Source organism: Monodon monoceros, unplaced genomic scaffold (genome assembly GCF_005190385.1).
Source record: "Monodon monoceros isolate NGI ecotype Baffin Bay Population unplaced genomic scaffold, NGI_Narwhal_1 Super_Scaffold_1, whole genome shotgun sequence".
In the NCBI taxonomy this organism is placed as follows: domain Eukaryota; kingdom Metazoa; phylum Chordata; class Mammalia; order Artiodactyla; family Monodontidae; genus Monodon; species Monodon monoceros.
In genome coordinates this window covers 61,641,076-61,656,822 of record NW_021703765.1, presented here as the reverse complement: position 1 = coordinate 61,656,822, position 15,747 = coordinate 61,641,076, and the positions used below count along the sequence as shown (strand labels likewise).

At 51.3% G+C, this 15,747-nt stretch overlaps 1 protein-coding gene across 2 annotated transcripts in view; it reads left to right on the top strand.

Annotated features, from left to right (window-relative positions):
* The window catches only part of MAPK1 (mitogen-activated protein kinase 1), a 95,371-nt gene extending 80,652 nt beyond the window's left edge, over positions 1-14,719 (top strand). Inside the window, exons 7-9 of one of the 2 annotated variants that reach the window (XM_029234034.1) lie at positions 4,058-4,167; positions 5,976-6,101; positions 7,732-14,719. In XM_029234034.1, the coding sequence (XP_029089867.1) occupies positions 4,058-4,167; positions 5,976-6,092 (227 nt within the window). In that variant the 3' untranslated portion in view covers positions 6,093-6,101; positions 7,732-14,719. The remainder of the gene's footprint in view (positions 1-4,057; positions 4,168-5,975; positions 6,102-7,731) is intronic. The other variant, XM_029234028.1, reaches the window with a different exon arrangement.
* Positions 14,720-15,747: the final 1,028 nt, after the last annotated feature.

Genomic DNA, 15,747 nt, shown 5'->3' with positions numbered 1-15,747 from the left:
GACAGTCACTGTGGCCAAGAGAACCTGGTGAATGTGGCCGAGCTGGTGTCACCGCTCCCACGGGCAAGCCTGAGAGCTCCCCTATGGCAAGTGCAGCTCCGTGTGGTTAGAGGGCAGGTGCGCAAAGCCAGCAGACGGCTGTCAGCGCGTGAAGAAAGATGAGGAATTCTGTTCTCTCGGTCCCACTTTTGTTTTTCGTTTTTTGGTTTTTGGGGGGTTTTTTTGGCCATGCCATGCAGCATGTGGGATTTTAGTTCCCCAACCAGGGGTCAAACTGGTATCTCCTGCAGTGGAAGAGCGGAGTATTAACCACTGGACTGCCAGGGAATTCCCCTATTTTTTGAAATTTTTAAAAATGCCGTTCTTGTGAGAAGTCTGTGTCCATTTCTCAGATAACCTGGTATTTGAAAAGCCTCCAGACTTTATTACTGCTCCTGTAAATGCATATACATATATATGTTCTCAGTGGGATAAGCTGTATTCTATTTCATTACCTACAGAGTCTCTGTATACAGAGAGTGAGAGTCCTGAGCTGACAATAGATTTAGGAGTTTTTTAACAGATGGCATTTGAAATCCTGGAAGAGGCTGAGGAGGTGAAGGGTGAGATGTGTAAGGAGCTGGACAAGAATCTTCCCTGGGCAGTGCGGGAGGGATGGGGATTCTCGCAACCTGTAGAGGAGATGGACACAGATAATGCCTTGTGAGAATGTGGCCGAGTTCAGCACCTCCACATGGCATAGAGGCCTCCAGTTCAGGTCATGGGTGACCACATAAGAGGAGTGGGAACATGGAGACAGAAAGGACTGGGCCAGGTGAGGGCAGCAGGGAGAATCGGCTTTGGGTGGGGAGAGGGTCTTCTCTTTGAACAGAAGGATGCATGTGGATCTGGTGGAGGAATGCCCAGGAAGGTCACCCCTGGGGATCTTGATTTTCTCAGAAAGTTGTGCTGAGAGGAATGAGGGCCAGTGGGCAGGAAGGGCATGATCCACTCATGTGAGTAGAGAAGGGCTGACCAGGGCTTTCCCCGAGCTCTTGGGGACCATGATAAGATTAAAGATCTTGAGTTTTTGTGGCTCAGCAGTTCTTGGTAGTGTGCTCCTTAGACCTCTAAGGTCCCCAAGATCCTTCCAGGGGGTTGGTGAGATGAAAACTCCTTTCATGATGACACTGAGGCATCCTACACCCTGTCCCTTGTGCTGCCATCTGTGCTCAGTGCAGGGCGAGGCGGCAGTGCCAGCCTCCCAGCTAAAACCAGGGCAGCTGCGTGTGAGGTGCCTTTGGTGAAGCAGCACAGAGAAGTCGCTTTGTTGTGTCCTGTCCTTTGTGCCAGTCTTTTTAGTGCTCCATGTGACAGCGCGGGATAAGTGCACGCAGAACACATCTGCCACGTACTGAGTGCAGTGGTTTCCTCAAAGGATGGTGCTGTGCATTTGTTTGAATTGTGAGTTGAATTCGCTGCTTTTTAATAATTGATCCTCAGTAGTTTACAAGAGTAGGGCTCTGAGATCAGAAAGTTTGAGAAGCACTGTTGTGGTGGCACAGTCTGCACAGGTGGCCTTTTTCTCTACCTCTGCTCAGAAATTCGAGCTGAGGATGGAAGTGACAGATGGCAGCCTTAATCTGGGATCAGAGTGTTGCTGGGTAGGTGAGATGGCCCCAAAGCAGTGCTGCCAGCCGGGTGACCCGCCCCAGGACCTGGAAGGAGAAGTGACTGATGAGCTGGAAGGGTGGGGTCATGTTGCTGCATACCCCCCGGAGTTAGAGGGGAGGTGTGGGCTCATGGCCGCCACCAGGGAGAGTCAGATGTCATCCTGGCCTTGAAGGGGCTTCAGTCTTTTAGGGCAAATAAAATCTGCATCCTATGCGCAGCCAGCGTGATTCATACGTCGGAGTGGTGCCAGCGGGATGCTGAGCATGTGGGAGGAGGGAGGCCGGGCTCTCTGACTATGGGAGCAGCACCTGCCAGCTGCTTCCCATCTCCCCCCCTCCCCTCCTGTAGCTGCAAGCAGTGCAGAAATAGCGCTGCAGTCAAAAGAGGCTGGAGAGCCAGTCAGTTTTCAAGTAGCAAAAAAAAAATTTAAAAAGCTCTTTTCTTTTGAAATTGTTGCCTAGGATTGAACTTGAAGGAACTGAAAGGTCTGTTTTAGGAGTGTGTCAGCTGCAGAGCATCCAGTTGCCTTGGAGTGCATCCCTCCTTAATATCAACAAGACTTGGAATTTAAAAATAATGCTGTTAGACTCTTGACTGTGTCTGGGCCCTCGACTTCTGACAAGGATGGAGGTTATCTGGTCTCAAGGCAGTCCTTGGGGAAATGTCTGTGAGCTCTAGGGGAGGGGAGGGGGGCGGGAGCGGGAAAAGAGGTCGGTTTTAGTACCTGTGTTAGGTATGGTAGGGCTCTGAGGCCCAGCAGGTGTGTTCGCCCATCTACCAGTTTGAAAATGTACTATTTGTAGAAATTCATTATGTGGGCTTTAAAAAAAACGTACTGTTTTTCACACTTCACTTTATGGACATGAAAAAAGTCCTTTGTTGTGTGCAGTTTCTTATCATGTCCATCACACAGTGTACCACATCGATGATCTCCTGATTGAAGGTGAGTAGGGGTGGTGTGCAGGGATGTGCACATGGGGGCCCCAACCTCGGGCAGTGGGGCACCCCACCCACCTGCTCTCTCCCGGCGACTTCCTGGCCAGCCGCCAGCTGCTCTCCATCGGGGAGCACATTTCCTAGTGACTACAGTGATTTTCCATCACCGTTCTTTATCCTAGAGCTTAGAGTCGGGTGCTCATTTGCAGATGGATGAGGTTGATAACCTAATAAGAAGCTATCACCGTGAGTAACAAGGCTTCATTAAGTAGATGCCAGTGCTTTTGTTTTTGTTAGTGTCAATACATTTTCTAAAAATGTGTGTTCTTAATAATTACCTGGTAGGTTTTTTTTGCGGTACGCGGGCCTCTCACTGTTGCGGCTTCTCCCGTTGCGGAGCACAGGCTCCGGACGCGCAGGCTCAGTGGCCATGGCTCACGGGCCCAGCCGCTCCGCGGCATGTGGGATCTTCCCAGAGCGGGGCACGAACCTGTGTCCCCTGCATCGGCAGGCGGACTCTCAACCACTGCGCCGCCACGGAAGCCCTACCTAGTAGTTTTTAGATTTATTTCTTGGAGCCCTTGGATTTCTCAGGGGTGTCTCAGGGCTGTGAGCACCACTGGTCTGAGAATTGTTAAATAAAAGGGGATAGTTTTAAAAGAAGCCCTCTTTGTTACCTCTTTACCAGAACAGTGATGTCTTTTCTAGCATGTATCCTCCCTCATTGAAACCTACTTCTGACACTAAATACAGGAAGTATCTTGTCACATGACCCTTAACCCTGGTCCCAGCCACTGTCAGCCATGCCCCTTGGCTGTCCTCGTGGCCTGAGGTGGTGCCCAGATACTCTGCAGAGGCCCCAGGGCAGGCTGCTCATTGGCCACCGCCTCCGGCTTGTTCCTGTTGGCCCTGCACTTGCTGCCTTGCTGCATTGTCGACATGAAAGAGGTGGTCAGGGCTGAACTGCCGGCCAGGTCGAGAGAATACTTGTAGCTTGGGGCCTTGGAGAAAGACGCCAGGCTGCAGAGCAGGCCAGGGGGCCTGTGCTTTACACAAGCCTCTCAGCCAGGACCTGGAAGGAGGAGGCTGAAACCACATGGGAGGCAGTGACCATTGCAGAAGTGACTTTGGAGTTGACTTAAGAGCAGTACATACATAAAACCTCTGCTTTTGACCCTGCGAGCAGAGCCGTGATTTAGGACAAGGCCAGGTTTTGGGGGCAGACTTGGGCTTGAATCCTGGCCACTATGTGGAGCCTTTGCTGAGCATATCACCTTCCTGAGTCTGGGTCTCTACTAACAGGTGCTCAGACTCAAGCTCGGAGATGGAACAGGCGCACCCCTGGGTGGTGGGGGCTCCTTTAGCTCGGTTGTCTTGTGGGTCAGTGGACTTAAAACAGGAAGACGAGAGAGTATTTCATTGACTGTTTCTTTGGCTTCTCACCTCTTCAAAACCTTTCTCTTTGTAGCTCTGGATTTACTGGACAAGATGTTGACGTTCAACCCTCATAAGAGGATTGAGGTGGAACAGGCTCTGGCCCACCCGTACCTGGAGCAGTACTACGACCCAAGTGACGAGGTGAGAGCCTGCACCCCGCCCGGCTGAGTGGCCCTGCCATCATGTGCCTGAGACTAGTGCTGTCCCCACAGCCTGAAACCCCTTCCTCTAGGTCCCCTGCAACGGGTGGGGCCGGGGAAATGGAAGGGGAGGGGAGCACAGGCAGGGAAGGGATCCCAGGACTGGTCATGGCCTGTGGCAGGAAGAGACATGGAACTGCAGGGCCCACCCTGAGGGTGGAGGGGAGGAGAGGACAGGTCAGCCAAGACAGTCCCACCAGAGAGCTTGGTGGCTTCGTGTCTGCCTCCCTGTGTGCCTCCCTAGAGACACGAGAGCCTGTCGTGATGAGGAATGCTGGTCGCAGAGGTGCGTGTGCGAGTCTCCAGTGCACACTGGGCATCCAGGTGAAGGTGCTGCATGTCGGGCATCTTCTGTCCAAAAGTCCCCGTTCCTTGGCTCTTTGTTTCCTCTGTGGACTCACTTTTAACTTTGTTCTCTGGAGGATAGTGAAGGAAAGTGCAGTAGGAACCAGAAATGTGGATCTTTCTAGTTGAGGTTCAAATGCATAGATAGTAAGCCTTCACACTCCTGTTTTTTAAAAAGGGAGAACCAAGAGGAATGTGTTAAAGGGTAAATGGAAGAGGAAAGGAAGAACTAACTACAAAAGTGAAAATCAGTTACATGAAAAAGAGAAAGAGGAAATCAAACATGTATCAGTCAGCTTCCCCTTCCACAGCCTTTCCCGGAAACAGTTGACGCAACCTCCGTGGTACATAACAGAGGAGCAGCTGAAAACATGGGACCTGGGGCTCTTACTGCCCTGTGAGCTGGCGGTTTCCTAAGCCCCACGTCCTACTTTCAGGCTGGGGTGGTACCCCACACCCAAAGGGGGCCAGGCGGATTAGAAGGGTGGCATGTGTAGGGTCCCGTACGTCGAGCCCTCCTTCAGGGAGGGGAGCTGCTTGTTTTTCTCTTTTCCCCCTTTCAGGAGGCCAGGGCCTAGCGCAGAGTTTGGGGTGCACGTTTCCTCCCCCTTAATACATGTGTGAGGGTGACATGGATAAGGTCTGGGGTGCCTGGTAACAGCTGTATTGTCATCAGGTTCTGTAACATTGCATTCGTTTGGAGGGGGGTGCTTACAAATCAAAATATTAACTGACTAATTACATCTTTTGTCATGAGTATGCATGGAGGTTTTTTGATATGAATAGACAGTATTAGATTTCTGGTTATTTATAGAGAAAGTATACTAAAGAAAAGCAAAAACTTGCAGAAAATACAAGAAAGATCACTTTGTAGTCTTGTTATGCGGTTATCATTATTAAAATTTTGGAGTGTTTCCTTCTCAGTCTTATATTTCTATATCTAAATTTTAAAAATAGAGTTCATTCTGTTTAACACAAATATGGGCATTTGCCATGATTTTCACCTTCCTTGCGGCTTCACTCTTTAATGGCTCCATATTACTTCTTCATATAAAGATACCGTAATGTGTGTAATCAAATGCATCTATTCAAGTATTGAGGGTCTTGATTGTGTACACATACTACCACCAGCAGCAGCCCTCCCATCACAGCAGATTCCTGTGGCTGCCATGTGCATGCAGTGCCTGAAGACATTGGAGAATCATGTGGGGACGCTCCCTCTCACTGGTTCAGGGCTCTCGGGAGGTGCACTTCCGTGACTGGGGTGCAGCACAGGGCTGCTCATCACAGGTGCCAGTCCTGCCATCTCAGTTCCAAAGCCTGAGCTATGGTCTTTCTGTGGAGCAGTGAATGACTGCCTCAGCCGCAACCACTTTTGTCTAAACGTTCTATTTTCTTTTCAAGCCCATCGCCGAAGCACCATTCAAGTTTGACATGGAATTGGATGACTTGCCCAAGGAAAAGCTCAAAGAACTCATTTTTGAAGAGACTGCTAGATTCCAGCCAGGATACAGATCTTAAATTTCTCAGGTACCTGGAGCTTTAACCATATAGTAAATCCTAGCAGAGGAGACAGGTAAAAAGTGTTCAAAAAGAGGAAACACAGATCTCAATTTTCGAGAATATACGGAACAGGAGAGAGAGTGGGGCTTGTTGTGTTAGAACTCTGTAGAAATGAGCAGTGAGATAAAGAATTATGACCAAGGGTTGAGGCATCTGCTGGGGAAATGCTTTGGACAGACCAGCCCGGGACAGCTGGATGGCCTGGCAGTGGGGTCTGCAGACAGGTGACCGAGGGGGCTCCAGGCAGGGTTACGAAGTGGGGGATTCTGCAGCGGTGGGCATTGGGGATTCTCAGCTGGATCTTAAGTCCATTCTCTCCTGCCTGGGCCTTTTTATTTATTTTCACATATTGGGGTCAGGCTGAGGGTTGGTCTGAGGTTGCCTGTGTTGGGCAGCATCCGGGCTTGAGATCAGAAGCTGCTTGAGGTATTTCACACAGAGGGTGTGTGATCAGTCAGGAGGCTGTGGAAGGGCTGGAGAGCAAGAGCGGGGCGGTGGGGCTTCCTGCAGACGGGGGTCTGCAGGGGCTGAGGGGAAGCGATGTGAGCCAGCATCTGTCTGGTCAGCAGGCCCGGAGGGTGCCGGGCCCCTGCCAGAACTGCAGCTGTTAGAGCATCACCATTGCTGAGGAGGGTCAGGAGCCCGACTGCCACTGACCCAGGGACCTCAGGGGCCTGAGTCACCACCACCCTCCAGTACCTCTGAAACCCAGGACCACCCCTCCCGAAGAGCCATGTGTCACTAGAGGCAGAAGAAGGAAGGCTTTTCCTCTCAGTGCCTGCCACTGGCAGTCCCACCAGAAGCAGCTGCCAAGGACAGGCAGCGGTGCTAAGGCAGGGTCCCAGCCCCAGAGCTCAGATCAGGGGATAGAGAAGGGCAGAAGGGGGGCTACAAGCAGATGCGATCAGCTCACCTACTCACAGAGCCACCAGGGCTGGACCAGGGCAGAGGAGAGAGTGGGAGAGGAGCTTCCAGACCTGGGGCTCAGACTGGGGTGTGGTCGGGAGAAGCAGTGACTGCAGGGGAGTGAGGGGAGCAGAGCCTGAAAGACCCCGATTCCCTAACCAAGCAAGGGAGGGGGACTGGCAGGCCCTTGCTGGGACACACTGGAGGCCAGACTCCAAGCCCGAGCACATGTGCCCCCAGCAGCCAACCTTCAGGAAGTGTCTGAGCAGGAAGGGGAGATGCCGCAGGGGACAGGGAGGCCAGTCCAGTGGGGTTGGAAGCGTTCATCCGTCCACACCTCACATCGGGACAGTCTCTTGAAGAATTTGTTGCACACAAGGCACTGTGCGGTCATTCACCGACAGAAGGAAAGCGGCCCCTGGGACCCAGCCATTTTCACCCCTTCCTGGCCTCTCTGCCTGCATTCACGGTGGGGGGATTGTCTCTGCCAGGGGCCTGCCCTTCCGTCCCCGTGTCCGTGCCAGGTCAGCCTGGCTGCGTTGGGTGAATAAGCTTTTGGCTGGCTCTTTACAAATTAGGCCACTGACCCCTGGCCTGGAAGGTCGAGCTGAGCAACTTTCTGCACGGTCCCTTCCATGGGTTGCTTTCCTGTGTGTTCATGGCCCCTGATTTCCCTGCCTTCTGGTTTCAGGGCATACATGCTGTGTGCTCACCCCAGTGAGCAGAACAGACAGGACTGAACGTGGCCCCCGAGGAGCACGTGGCCTGAGAGGGGAGAAAGACACAGACCGTCATGCACATCTTTGGTGTAGAACATCTGGGGGTGATGGAGCTATCAGTTTGTCATTGTTCATTTAATCCCTGTCACGTACTTCTTAGTGCTGGGTAGGAGGGAATGGATGGGTAAGACCCAGGCTTTGCTTTCTAGCAGCCTGATGGCAGGACCCGGGGAGTCAGGCCCAGCATTGTGGTGCTGCACCAGGGGAGGGTTCGGCCCCAAAGATGCAGAGCGCCGGGAGGGGGCGCCCCGCTGGTGGGGAGGGGTTCGCCTCTCCTCACAGGTGGTCTTAAGTCCTGAAGTGTCAGGGCATCTGACACTGGGCAGTCTGGGTGGTGGGACCTCAGCAGGGACTTGTGGGGTGGCTGGTCAGGCAGCAGGCACAGGGGAGCATGACAGTGACCAGGGTCCTGGGCCGCAGGACAAGGCTGCTGACTGGATGCCTACTGGAGGCCATTAGCACACGGGGACCAAGCCCACCCGGGGCCCATCCCAGCTCTGAGTATCCAGGGTTGGGGCCTGTCACCAGTGGAGGCGGTGGCAGGGGGGTTGCTCTGTGTTTAGTTCACTTCCTCCAGGCACACAGAAGGCACAGAATGTGCTTGTAGCCTGATTTTTTCCCAAACGTTTTTTAAATGACAATTTTTACCTATTCTGAGAAGTTGAGGGTTTTACGGTAGACACCCATATTCCCACCACCCCGATCCTATGATTAACGTTTTATTATAATTTCTTTGCCTTCTCACGTATCTGTCCATGCATTCCTCCATCTGCCCATCAACCCATCTTGTTTTTTTCTGTGCATTTCAAAGGAAATTTCCAACATCTAGACTGACTTAATAATTTAGTCATCTAGGATAGAAGAGTGAGTGCAGAGGAGGGTGGGTTGGGCGCGTTGTTAAGCTCTGGGCCAGGTTCTTTCACAGACATTGCCTTTTGATGATCACAGCAGCGTTTTCTGAAGTCAGCACACAGCCCAGGTCTACGATTGACGAAACTGAAGGAGTGTGTTTAAGCATTTTGCTGAAGATTATACATCGGTGGCAAAAGTAGGCAGAGAGTCCAGGTTCTTTAGACTCAGAAATCTTTTTTCACCTAGATTTGCTCCCCAGGGAGGTGGAGGGACCGTGGGTGTGAGTTCCCAGTCTGCAGCGAGGGCAGAACTGCAGAGAGAAGAGCCTGGAGGTGTTGGTGCTGTGACACACGGGGCCGCCGGGGAAACGTGCTCATACAGCTGTGGGGGCTTTGCTGGAGGGGACAGCAGGGACCGCTCCAGAGGAGACCCTAGGTGTCCCCTGCTCGCTGATGTTCTTAGTGGCGGCTCTGAGTGATTGTAAAGGGTCAAAGTATGTTCATTATATTTTGTTTAAGGGGCTCTATTTTAGAAATGTTTTCACTGGAAAGGTAAAAAGGTATAAGTGGTTAATACATTGTGACAAGTCTCCGATTCCTCCAGCCTTGGGTCTCAGCCTCATCCTTACAGACCATCTCCTTACCTGCTTCCCTGAGAAGCTGGGGAAGAGGAGGTGGTGCCTGCCTTTCTTCCTCCTTCTCCAGCCTGTCGCTGGACTTTCTCGGGGGGTGGTGGGGGACTGATTACTAGGGCCATTAATCTCTTGTTTCCCTTTGGTTTCATTAAAGATAAAAGCATTTAGGGCAGTTTTAGTTTTCTGCCAGCTGCTAGGTGTGGCTGCAGTTCATGGTGGCACGCCTCTAGGAGGAGGTCACGTCTTGTCCCCGAGCTCGTCTCCCTGAGCAGCAGACAAGGACTATCCACCTGGCAGTGCCTGTGAGCCAGGTGACACCTGCTGGTGGGCGTTTAACAGGCCACATCTCCAGGGGAAGGAAGGTCTGCTTTGCTCACATCCTGACACACTCGATTACCCTCACGCTGTCTCCACGCGGCTTCGTCGTGAGACAGAGAACGTGCACTTCTCCTCCCCAGGATGGTCCTCGGGGTGGAGGGAATTCCCACGTCCACCCACGCCCCACCCTCAGCTGTCTGTGCTCACAGCCGAGAACTGCTAGTCTGGAAACAGGTGGAGTGGATTTAACCCAGAATATAATTTCCTCAAGTAAAATAGAGATGTTAGGGGAGTGATGGGGGACCTCAGGGGCCTCCTGAGGGATTCTCGGACATCTGCAGGGCCAGGGGGGCCTGGCGGGACAGCAGCCATTGGGTCCCCTCCTGCACTTCCAGGGTCCAGGCCCACCAGCTTCACGCTTCCTACCAGCACTTGGTTGTGCTTGTTGTGCTTAGTCACAGAAAACTTGAGCATTAAAAAAAAAAAACACTTTCTGCCTCCTGTGTGGTTGATTCTGACCTACCTGCTCATCCAGAGAGAGAGAGACGTGCTGAGAATAGCAGGCAGAAGCGTTTTCCACTTCACACATGTGTTTACAAAGATTCTCAGACTCTGGTTTGGACCGTTGGTTAATAAATGGCATCTGGGGAATACTGACGCTGGCCTGGCTGTGAGCGAGCGTGCGTGTCTCCCCCTGAGTATTCTGGAAACATCCTCTGTGAAACATCTGAGAGAAAAGGTGCCCGGGGATGGGGGCGTGGAGGCAAGCCCACCCTTGAGGAGCCTCGGGTGTAACTCGTGCCACGTGGTTCTGAGGGAGATGACCTTTTCTGCAGGTGTGTTTTTCCTTTGCTTTTTCACTCTTCCGTTTTCCTAGCACTGCTGCTGCTGCTTTTCCCACGTGGTTCACCCTTAGCTCACAGTCGGTCTGTCTGTTTCCCAACAGGACACGGGCTCCGAGGACGGGCCACGCGCAGGCATCGCTGTTCTTCCTCCCAGCTCCTGACCCCGGGCCCGTCTCCAGCCTGTCTCGGCGTGTCCACCTGACTCCTTTGAGCCATTCGGAGGGGCAGTTTCTGGTAGTTGTGGCTTTTATGCTTTCAAAGAATTCCTTCAGTCCAGAGAACTGTTCTTGGCACCCCTGTGTGTGTCGCCCTCCGGTGACCTGTGGCAGTACGTACTTCAGGGCACCTACTGCTCACCTTGCTTTAGTCACTAATCGCTTTCTGGTTTGAAAGATGCAGTGGTTCCACCCTCCCTAGTCCTCCCTCCTGATGCCCTGCTGACCCCGCCCTCACCGTCGGTCACTGCGTCTCACCTTCCGGGAGGGCGGCCGCTCCTCGGGCACTTTAAGGCAGTGACGGCCCCTCTTTGCACTCCTCTCCCACCCTGCCGGGGCCCCTGCAGCTCGTGCTCCCGCCCCTGGACCCTGTGGGTGCTCGTCAGCACCTCTCCTTGTGTCATGTTAATCTCTAGCAGATGTAAGGTATATGTACTGCTTGCCCAGCTTTTAGAAAATTCAGTCCTTTTTCTAAATAAAAGGAAGAAATCCTGCATCGGGCAGTTCCACCTGTACCATTTACAGGGGCACAACACTTGCCAAAATGTGTTATATACAGTTCTGGTTGTTTGCAAGACTTATGCAAAAAGACGTAAAGTGGCGGCTTCTCTCGGGATTTGGTGAGAGGTGCGCGAGGTCATGCAGGCTGCCCAGGTGGTGTGGGGCTGAGCTCCACGCCCAGTGGGCACAGGTGCCACGGGCGCTGTAGCCACACTCGATGCCTGAGGGTCTAGCGGAGAGGAACACTGCGTCTTTCAATGAGAAAGTGTACACTTCCTTTTCCTCCTACAGCATGTCAGCATCTCAAGTTCATTTTCAACCTACGATATAACAGTTTGTAATAAAGCCTCCGTGAGCTCACGACTGGAGCACTGTTCTTTCGTCAAGTGCTCGCTCACGTCTCTGATGTCACCGAGCTCAGGCCGTCAGGAGCAGCTAGCACTAGGTCCTGCGTGCGAGGAGCCTTAGCCCCTGCCCTCCTGAGCCCTCTAGTGTTTGTTCCCGCCACCGCACCCTGTGGTGTGGACTCGGTGTTCTGTCCCCGTGCGGTGCCTCCTCTTGACTCCCCCACTGCTCTCTGTGGTGAGAAATCTGCCTTGTTCAGTAATTACTGTACCCTCGCATGACTGTTACAGCTTTCTGTGCGGAGATGACTGTCCAAGTGCCACATGCCTATGATTGAAACAAAAAATCTATTGTTACCTCTGAGTTGTGTTCCACGGAAAATGCTATCCAGCAGATCACTTAGGAAAAATAATTCTATTTTTAGCTTTTCATTTCTCAGCTGTCCTTTTTTTCTTGTTTGATTTTTGACAGCAATGGAGAATGGGTTATATAAAGACTGCCTGCTAATATGAACAGCAATGCACTTGTAATTCATGGAAATAAATGTACATCTTCTATCTTCATATTCATGTTAAGATTCGGTGTTGATTTCCTCTGGATTAGTGGGTCCAAATGGACAGTCAGGCTCAGTCTGTGCTTTAGAACAGAAAGGCTTGCAGGCCTCCCCTTCCCACCAGGCACTGCCCGAACACTTTGCTTTATGTCAGGTGATTTAGAAAGCATTTCTGGAGGGTTCTTTTTTCCTTCCACACAGCAGAGAATCAATTCTGACATGTTCATTCCTTCAGATCATAGGTCTACAGTGTTCTGTCAGGCTCTGATGAAGCAGCCCAAATGTCTCAGGTTGGATTCTCTGATTCTTTCTAAAGAGGGCCGGCCTGTGTCCCAGTTGAGTGCTGGAAAGGGCTCCACCCCCCCCCCCACCCCCCAGCCCAGCGTGCTGGTGCTCACACCTCACGGGCCAGAGCAGGTGGCTGACTCATCCTCAGAAATCAAAACTACGTCTAGGTTTTTGCCCTGAGATACGTGATTTTCACCTCCATGCACAGAGCTGCCTTGTGAAGGTCCACACAGCATTGAAAAGATACAGAGATTTGACTGTTCCTTGATATATTTTTAAAGGAGCATTGATAGTTTTATTGCTCTTGTTTCTTTGTACTTTTTAAATGGAATGTTAGCAGTATTATGAGGTTAACCTGCAGTCCTCTAACTAGAAAGAAAGCCATAGCCTTGGTTACTAATCCCTGGGGACTCTAGGCCCTTTCTCCCTCCCCCTCACTGGTACCATGGAGTCAGATGGGCATGAAACCACTAACTGCATCCTAGAGTCCCTGTAGCCACAGGTTGTGTGCTTTTTACTAATCATGCTAAACTTGGTTTAACAGGTCAGGAATTGTCTTAACCAAGGTACCTGTGAAAAGTACTAGCTGTTAGGTGTGAAAGACTCATCATTTGGATATTTCATCTCTAAAAATGTACAGGTTAGGTCATCTAAATTCATGCTGGTGATCCCGAATGCCTCCATTACTGCTCCACGCAGATAAGTTTCAGACTGATGGCTTTTTTGGTGTCTAAAATGTAAGCAAAAAATTCCTGTCGAAACATTCCAGTCCTTTCACTTAGTATGAAACAAAATACCTAGCAAGCCAGCAGGATGGACTTGAGAGAACTCAGGACGACTGTGCAGACACAGCCTTCAAAGCTGGTAGAGAGACACGCAGACCGTGGACATGAGGGTAGAAGATCACTGCGTTGGTGTGCGGTGTGTTCACGTGACTCCTGCTACTGCATGCACAGCGACTGGTGTGGCGGGGCCACAGTAGTCAGTGGCTGTCCCTGAGGCAGACAGGTGTACTGCCTACGACTAGCCGAGTACCAGTCATGCGCAGACCATTCAGAGGAGACTGACCTTTATTTGCTTACGTGTTAATACAGATTTTAAATTGGTAATTTTTCTATAGTATGGTAATAGTATGTTAATACACATACATATGCACACATGCTTTGGGTCCTTCCATAATACTTTTATATTTGTAAATCAATGTTTTGGAGCAATCCCAAGTTTAAGGGAAATATTTTTGTAAATGTAGTGGTTTTGAAAATCTGAGCAGTCCTTTTGCTTATGTTTTAAAGCATTTGTGCTTTAAAATTGTCGTGCTGGTGTTTGAAATATGATCCTCCTAGTACAGATGAGAGGCGTGTCCCAGCAGAGGAAGCGCCGTCTCCCTCACTGCAGCCAGCTTGGCATCGTGGGTCAGAGACGGGAAATCCAGAGGGATGCTGTAGGCTTGCACCAGCTTCCCTGAAGCTCGTGGCCTTTTCTGTGCTGTTTATCCGTGTAGAGCACTCAAGATCTGAAACTGCTTTGTTACCTGCTTTGTACTGTTGGTGCCTTCTTGGTATTGTACCCCAAAACTCTGCATAGATTATTTAGTATAATGGTAAGTTAAAAACAAATGTTAAAGGAAGATTTTATTAAGAATCTGAATGTTTATTCATTATATTGTTACAACTTAACATTTATTTGTGGTATTTGTGATTTGGTTAATCTGTATAAAAATTGTAAGTAGAAAGGTTTATATTTCATCTTAATTCTTTTGATGTTGTAAACGTACTTTTTAAAAGATGGATTATTTGACTGTTTATGGCACCTAACTTGTAAAAAAACAAAAACTACAAAAAAATTAGAATCATTAAATTGTGTCCGTGTTACCAAAATAACATAGTACTGTGCATGTCTAGTTTAACTGGAATTTCATACATGAAGATATGGAGTCATCTGGTCCTTTATTACATTTCCCAAGCAAGTGTGTCTTCTGGTTTGACTTTGCTCGTAGTACATGGCGGTAGTACCGTCAGCTGGTGCTCTGGAGGCACTGGAGTCCTAGTCTGTCCAGAGTGGTCTTCAGACCTTTGGCCGTAGGGGGAGAAGGCGTTGCCACACGCATCTCCTCTCATCTCCCTGAACTTCAGCGACCCCGCTGCTGGGCAGGTGTCACTGGCCGCCTCTTTTCAGACCAAGAAATCATGACCACGGGAGGGACTGTTGGACATTTGGTTCCTGTCACTGTTGGGCATTGTGCAGTGGCTTGTTTACGAGAAAAGACACCAGCAGTGTCCACGGTGAGACAGCAGGAGCTCGGCTCTGGGCCTCGGACCCACAGCTGCACCGTGGAGCCGGCACACTCACCTTGAGCACGGTGAAGGTTATATACAGATACTTCAAGTGCTTAGCGTAGTACCTCCAAGCAAGCGGTAAATCTTCCTAAATGTTTTTTTATTTCTTTTAAGTTTTGTTGTGAGGCAGCATGACAGTGTCTGCTAAGCAAACTATTTTCTGTTCATCTGAGAGGAAAACTGCCCCAAACGTTCTTCAGGCAAATGAGCGGATCCCACCTGAACTGGGAGTTTCTGAGGGGTGTTTGAAGCACTGGTATTGCATTTGCTTTCCCTGGAGAGGTGAACACGCTTTGCTGTTGTCCCAATCCTTTAGACGATTCAAATGATCCTCCTGTTAGTGGACACAGGAGTCTGATAACCCTACGTTTCCCATTTTAATCGTGAGCCCCGGCCTTAGCAGCAGTGCAGCCATTCTGGTTGGCACTGTAGATGGCATCTCGGCTGGCCCAGTTCACTGTGTTCAGTCAGAACCAGGGTGTCCAGGGCTGACCGTGACTGCAGAGCAGGTGGAGATGGGAGGGAGGGGGAGAGGAGCCGGGGTGTCTGCAGAGGAGTAGCCGAGGGGGGCCTGGTGTCATGGGGGCTTGGCCACCTGCGGGGCTGAGGCTGGGGGGGCGGGTCCAGGCAGACCCAGGCCATGGGGGCGCTTTCTTTGAGTCCAGCGCCAAGGATGGCTGAGGACAAAGCTCATCTTCTAGAAGTGGCAGTGCTCACAACATGTCTGTCCAGGTGAAATGGGAACGGTGTTGTGAGGAGGAGGAGGAGATCCGAGGAGGCCTGCAGTGGAGCTGACCTGAGGGGCCACGTCATCAGCAGTGACCCACGGCTGGACGATACGGGGCCTGGGAGAGACGGCTGAGTGACAGCCACGGCCACCAAGGCTGCACAGGCACCTGCCACTGCTGAGCATGCGTGGCGGGAGGTACAGGAAGGTAGGAGGGGATCTGGTGCTGTCATACCCGGGTCCTGTGCAAATGAGGCTCCTGGGGCTCGCCAGGTCACCCTCGGGGGGTGACAACAGTGAGGGGAGGGGAGAGA